At 44.8% G+C, this 7323-nt stretch overlaps 1 protein-coding gene across 1 annotated transcript; it reads left to right on the top strand.

Annotated features, from left to right (window-relative positions):
* The first annotated feature begins 1 nt into the window (after window position 1).
* Window positions 2-5304, top strand: CSUI_010118 (protein phosphatase 2c domain-containing). The gene has a single exon (XM_068070223.1). It carries the CDS (start codon window positions 1306-1308, stop codon window positions 4330-4332), a length of 3027 nt encoding a protein of 1008 aa, XP_067917802.1. The 5' UTR covers window positions 2-1305; the 3' UTR covers window positions 4333-5304.
* Window positions 5305-7323: the final 2019 nt, after the last annotated feature.

The following is a 7323-nucleotide window of genomic DNA, read 5'->3' as shown; positions in this document are numbered from 1 at the left end:
GAGAGAGGCGACTCAACAGGAGGCGAGGAGAGGAGGTGTCATAGTCAGTCAGCCTTGATGATCGTGAAGGCGTAGATAGATAGATAGATGATAGGGAGGTCTTGCTGCCACACGAGTGGCTGGATGATCGCTAGCTCCAGGGAGAGAGGAGCTCGATAAAGGACGAAAATGTTTCGTTGCGGTTTTGCATGAAAGGAAAAGAGAGGAAGAGATTTCGAGAAAGAGATTTCATGAAAGACAAGAAAGGAAAGCGGTGTTATGTGTCTCTTGTTTCTTTTCGACGCCATTCACGATGAAGATAGACGGAGAGAAGATGCTTTTTCTTTCCTCGTCCTTTCTTTCTTCTAGTTCTGTCTTGTTCTCTTTTCCTTCCGAACATATCCCTGTATGAAGAAGACCTTTCGCGATTCTCTCCCGTGTCTTCTCTTGTTTGTCTTTCCGAGGGAAGATCGACTTCTCCTTGTGTATTTTTCTCTCTTTCTTGTTCCTTCTCTATGCAAACGAAAGAGAGAATGTCTATCTATTTACCTATCCATGTTTTGCATCCCCACGAATGAGCCCCTCGTCAAGCTTTCTTCGTGGATTTCTTCTCCTTTTCTTTTCACGTTCTCTCACGAAGACGGTCTTGTTCCTTCTCTGAAGTGCCTTTGATCTTCTCAAGAAAGATCAGAGAAAGATATCTCTCTCAAGCCCTTCTTTCTTATCAAGGCTTTCTCTTGCACGTCGTCTCCTTCACAGAAGTTCGTGCCTTGGGCTTCGTCTCTCCTTTCCTTTTTCTTTCTCTGTTTTGGACGGTAACCTCTTTCTTGGGATCTCCTTGATTAAGCATTCCTTTTCACTTTCTCTCTTTCTTCTGTTTGATTTGCCGGGCCTTGGAGAGGTTGATGAGCCGTCCATGCACACTTCTGCAAGAGAGTTCTGCCTAGGAGAAAGAAAGAAAGAGACAGAAAGAAATAACTCCTCAGAATCTCCCTCGGTATCTTCTTCTATATCTTGTTTCATTGTATCTCGAGTCGTTTTATCCTTTCTTTCCCTCCGAACTCCAAACTTCCGAGAGAAACTTGTGAAGAAGCAACGAAGTCTCTATACATACACCAAGACCATCGACTTATCTATCGACCGATCTATCTCTCTATCAGTCTATCTATCAATCGTCCTCTCTCTATCTGTTTAACGCGTCTGACCTATCCAGCCATTTATCTGTACGACGATACATCCATCCCTCTATCTACTGTCTAGATCATTCCATCGATCTATTGACGTCTATCCGTCTATTTTTCCATCGATCTTTCTTTCTTTCTTTTCATGGCCACGATGTCGGGCTACGTTCAAGTTCTTCGTCCTTCTCCTCTCCCTCCGTCTCTTTCTCTCCCCTTTTCTTCTCTTCCTTCTCCTTCGCCGTCTCCCACCTCTTCGTTGCGTCTCCCCACCGGGGTCCTTCCTAGAGATCTTCTTGCTCTTTCCCTAGATGAAGCCGCTTCTCTTTCTCTTCAACAAGGTCAGCAACCTCCCTCTTCTCCCTTCTTCACTCCACCTGCTGCTCTTAGAGCTGCCCCTCCTCAGCACCATCTCTCCCCTCAAGGGCGAATCTATTCGACTCCTACTCCTTCCACTTCTTCTTCTTTTTCTGCCTATCCTTTCGCTCACTTCCCTCCCCACGCAACTCACATCAACAGAGAGGCTCCAGACGATCGCGCAAATCCCCTAGGTACTCATGCTGCGGGAGAAGAAGAAGAAGAAAGAGAGAATCTCCTAGCGAGGTTTCCCTATCCCTTTATACATGGCGTTGGGTGGTCGGATGATCAAGGAAAGAGGCCGGAGATGGAAGACGAGATGACTGTTCTCTCCCATGTCGATTCTCTGAGAGATAGTTGGATCTTAGGCATCTATGACGGCCATGGAGGCAAACAGACCGCCGATCTTCTTTCGAAAAGGCTGCATCGTAACTTTCTTGCTCTTCTTCGTGAAAAAGCTCTCCTAAGATGGAGGACCTATCAGATCCAAGCGCAACAAAGAGAGAAACAGATACAGGAGCATCTTCTCTATATCGAACGGCAGGTCGAGCAAGCGGAGACATTAGGAGATGAAAGAGAAGGGGGAGAAGAAGAAGAAGAACTCCCACCTGCAGTCGTCGAAGTCTTTGTCAAGTCGTTACGTCTTCAGAAGATTCTCCAATGGATCTTAAGGACACCTTCGCCATGGTACCCCGAGAAGTCGAAGAAGAAAAGCAGCATGAAGAAGAGACAGACGTCTCGTTCCCAGCGGAGAGGATTCTTCCAAGGAAAACCCCGAGAAGAAGAAGAAGAAGACGTGCTAGGGAGAGGAAGGAGTTACAGTAATGAGAGACTTGGTCAACAACGTGGGCCTCATTATTTGAGTGTATGTACACCTGAAGATATGGAGCAAGCAGCTAAGGAAGCTTTCATTCAGACAGATTATGATCTTTTAGAAAGAGAAAGAATCTTTCAAAGTGGAGCTACCGCATGTTTCTGTTGCTATACCCCTCTCTTAAATCTTCAGCGCCTTGTGACGATGAACCCCTCAGAGTTGACCGACGAAGATTGGGGTCTCTTCTTTCCTTCTCACTCTTCTTCTGGAGATCCTCTTCTCGAGTCTTCGTCTCTCCTTTCCCCCCCCCAAGATGGAGAGAAGAAGCCACGACCTGATCAAGAAGAAGGAGACAAGGGACAGAAGACTCCAAATGAAAAGAACAAGAAGAAGAGTCAGTTACTTTCGATGAATCTGACGGTAGCTCATCTAGGGGATAGCCGAGCTGTCTTAGTCTTTAACGATGGAAAGGTGTTACGCTTAACAAGTGGGACAGACCATAAAGCATCTGATCCGATAGAAACCGATCGCGTTGAAAAGCTAGGAGGTTGGGTATATGGCGAGCGTGTGAATGGCCAACTAGCTATAGGGAGGGCCTTTGGGGATTGGAATTTAAAGCTTAATTCGGAGGAGTTTCAGATGGTCTCGACACTTCTCTCTTCAAGAAACGATGAGGAGGAGGAAGCGAACTTTTCTTCAGGAAGAGGAGGAAGAAGTCTGTTGACCACTTCTTTCTCAGTGATAAGAAATCTCTTAGCGGGTGCATCTGCCTCGTCAAATGATGAGGATGGAGACGATCCCGACGAAGGAAAGAAAAGACGAGAGAGTGTCGATTCTCAAGATGAAGAGAATAAGGGAGGGAGACTTCGGTCCTTGTCAAATCGGAGAAAGAAGTCTTTTCTCTCATCCTCCCCTACATGTCTGGATGTATGGAAGCAGCAGCAAAGAGATTTCGTGGTTAGCCACGTCCCTCATGTCTATTCACTGAATCTTTCAAATTTCTTCTCCTCGTCTCCAGCCAACACAAACTCTACAGAGGGGGGACAGCAAAGAGACAGTTCTCTAAATACCAGCAGCATTCCTCTTAAGGGAGCAGGGGCGCCTTCTCCTCCTCTCCCTTCGTCTTCTTCTTCTTCTCCGAGTTGCCCTGTGCTTCTTGTCTTAGGATGCGATGGTCTGTTTGATGTATGTCCAGATGAGGCGGTCGGAGAGGTGTCTCTTCAATTCCTAAGTCTATTATGTGAAGAGTATCGAGATATGACTCCAGCTGAGGCAGCATCGATTCTGGCTAGATGTCTAGTGGATGAAGCAATTTCTCATCGTGGAAGTACAGATAACGTCTCTGTACAGGTAGCTCTATTGAGCTCCTTCGATTTCGATACATCGCCTCCACCTGCATCTCCTTTATCACATGAAAGAAAAGAAAAGAAGCAAATGAAAAGATACGGAGAAAGCACTGAACTAGAGAAGAACAAGCCATCCCCCATGCTTCTGCAGAAAAACGCCCCTACCTTCGCTTCTCTTCCACCTCTACATCAAGTCCCTTTCTATGCGAACTCCTCTTCTCCTTTGCCATCTACGTACCCATCTCCGACGTCTTTTGCTTCTTCTATTCCTTCTCCGTCTTATCTTCAGAGAAGTCCACCGGTTTACGGTGCCGAATCACCATATAGTACAAGAGGAGAAGAAGGAGAAAGAAGAGGAGCAGCAACACGAGGAGGAGGAGGAGAAGAGAGAGAAAGAAAAGACGTGAAGAAGTTCATTCCGCCACTCATTATGATTCCTAATGAGATGTATACACAGAGCTGTCTTAACAATACAACACCATCATATTCACCTGCGGCATCAGCTTCGTGTACACCCCAAGTCACGGCTAGGACACCCTCAAAAAGACAGGAAAGAGAAGAACTCGAGGAGTCCTATCATGAACGAGGAATTCCCATGCATCACCAGCAGGCGTTCTTTACAGGAAATGTGCATCCTTATCATCCTTGTCAACGTTGAAGTCGATCTATCTCTGCCTGTTTGAGGTGTAGGTACACCCCCACCCCGAGGTCTTCTTCTATTTGAGGTGTATGTACACCTCACATCTACTATAGGTACAGGTCGATGTCGGGTGTATCTACACCTCAGGTATACTTGTATGAAAAGACACATGGAGACAGAGAGGGAGAGAGAGAAAAAACAAGAAACACACAGGTGTATATCCATACAGTTAGGAAGAGAGAAAGAAAGCAAGGGAATCGAATGAATCGGTTTTCCTCCTTTTTCGTTGTGTTTTGATGACGTTTTCGTCTCTTAAAGTCCCTTGTCTCTTGGCGCCATTCCAGTTCATCGTTCTTTTTCTTTCCTTCTTGAAAGCTCACTTACCATCTCGACGTCTTTTAAAGGTGCCAAAGGAAACAGAAGAAACGCCTCCTCTCTCCTTCCCTTTCTCTTTCTTCTTTTCGTTGGTCACGGTGGCGAGCATGGAGATGATGGTGATGGTGATCTCTCCATTCCTGTCTCTATCTCTCCATTCCTGTCTCTATCTCTCCATTCCTGTCTATCTCTCCATTCCTGTCTATCTCTCCATTCCTGTCTCTCTATCTCTTTCTATCCCTTTGTCTATCTCTTTCTCTCTTCTTCATGCTCGTCTTCTTGTTAGAAACTTCTAATTCCTTCTTGGCGTCTCTCTCTTCTTCTCTTTTGTTTTCTCTCTCTCTTCTCTTTCTCTCTCTCTTCTCTTTCTTTCTTTCTCCTGTCTCTCTCTTACCTTTTTATCTCGATGTGTCTTCTCATGTTTTGCTTTTTTCCTCATTTGTGCTCTCTTGTCATGACGATGGTGCGAGTCACGTATTTCGTGCGTTCATTCCGTTCTTTCTTTGTTCATTTATTTGTCCTTCTCTTCTCTTTCTTTCTCTCCTTTGTCCGTCGGATTTTCCGACCAGACTGCCGCCTCTTTGAAGAGAGGATGAATAAAGAAATGAATGGACGAACCAGTCAATCAAGAAATGACAATGATAGAAAAGAAAGATAAAGCAGGGTCGTCTCTTGATCAATTTCGCAGAGTTGTCTTGCAGTTTGCTCAGATAGGGAGAAGTTAGAAAAGAAAAGAAGATGAAGATGAGAAAGAAGAAGAAATGGACCCAGCTGAACGGAAGGAAGGTCTACCAGAGAAGAAAAGACACACGCACAGACCAACTAAAGCCTCGGACAGATAGCTCCACCCCTCTTCCGGGTGTCTGTACACCTCGTCATGTCTGCACTGCTGCTTGATGGGAACCTAGAGGTCGACATTTCTTGGCAGGTTCGCAGCAGGTGACCTCTCTCTAGGAGTCTCTCTCTTTCTCGATGTATGCCTTGTATAAGTGGAGACGGAAAGCGTCTGGGAGATACGACTGATAGATAAGAAGTTGCTTGGTAGGCAGGCAGGTATCTCCTTATGCTTGGGGAGATGATACCTAGGTTCCTAGATGAAGCAAGAAGAAATCTTCGGGGCGTCTTACGATAAAAAAGAGACGAAGGATGTATCTCTTAATCAGAAGGGAGCTCTAGTAATGGGCACATGACTACTATCTTAACAGGAGCAAAGGATGGATATTCAAAAAGAAGTCTCGATGTTTACTCTATAAAGAAGATGATAGACTGGAAGTAGCCTGTTGATCTAGATCTTTTCAGAAAGTTGCCTCCCTAGAAGATGCATATCAACAGAGCAAAGCTTCAACGCTCTTCGTCACGATCTGCTCTAGAGGGGGTGGTAGAGGCTATCGATGTGAAAGAAAGAGAGAAAGAGATACGTGAGATGTCTGTCTCTATATATATTTCGGATATAAAAAGCCTAAGTCCTTCCTCTCAGTTTCTTGATACTTCGGATTCCCTCTCTTCTTCTTTCAGAGGCGCCCTAAGGAGGTTAGGTTCAAAGAAAGACTTCTTTTAGGTATGCGCAGTCGCTATCTGACAGGAGTAGATACACTCGAACCATTAGCATAGGCCTAGAGGAATAAAAAGAACAAGACTCTATATAGGAAGAAGCAGACTTCTACAAAAAGCTAGGGAGGAGATTCATGAGATGCTCTTGGACGAATGATCGAATCATTTCGATTGAGAAGAACACAATATAAAGGTGATCTTTATCTGAGTAAAGAGAAACTTTTCGATCACGAAATGACTAGCAGACGGCGTGCCAGTGAGGTGTATGTACACCCTAGGAAAACAAATTATGTGCTTGTCGCGAGATACCCCGAAACAAAGACTCTGCGGTATCTTGCTTCTCTTTCTTTCCTTCGACTCTTATGAGACAAGCAGACTATCTATCTATCTTTAATCTATCCATCTATCTACCATCTATCATCTATCGATCTTCAATCTATCTATCTACCATCTATCATCTATCTATCTATCTTCAATCTATCTATCTACCATCTATCATCTATCTATCTATCTATCTCTCAGGTGAAAGAAAGGAAGAGAAAGCTAGGTAGACAGGCAGAGACAAAGACGGCGGGAAGTCTCTTGCGAAAGAAGGAGAAAGCGAGTCGCCGTTGAAAAGAGACAGGCGAAGGAAGACAGATAGACGAAGGAAAGACAGATAGATAGATAGATAGATAGACTGCAGATAGAGAGGTAGTTTAAAGATAGATAGGTGGGTAGACACATCAAGACAAGCGAGATTAGAAATAGTTAAAGATAGATAAGTAGATTAGAGATAGATCAGTACGCAATAGGAGCGCTGGGTAGATACACATCTAGATAGGTCTACAGAGATGTGTAAGGACAGCCATCATGATCCATAGAGAGGGGGAAAGAAAGAGTGAGGGGGAGANNGAGGGGGAAAGAAAGAGTGAGGGGGAGAAGGAGCAAAAAGAGACGTGTTAGAGATCTAGATTGATCGTTCCTGTGGATGTCTCAATCGACTGAAAGATGGTAGCATGATAGAAAAATCTCTTCATATACTACAAGGATATTCATCTTCTTCTTCTTTTGATTCGGGTTTGCATGCAACACAGCCAGCAA

Source organism: Cystoisospora suis (assembly GCF_002600585.1).
Source record: "Cystoisospora suis strain Wien I chromosome Unknown contig_6699, whole genome shotgun sequence".
In the NCBI taxonomy this organism is placed as follows: domain Eukaryota; phylum Apicomplexa; class Conoidasida; order Eucoccidiorida; family Sarcocystidae; genus Cystoisospora; species Cystoisospora suis.
This window is presented reverse-complemented; position numbering and strand designations above follow the sequence as displayed.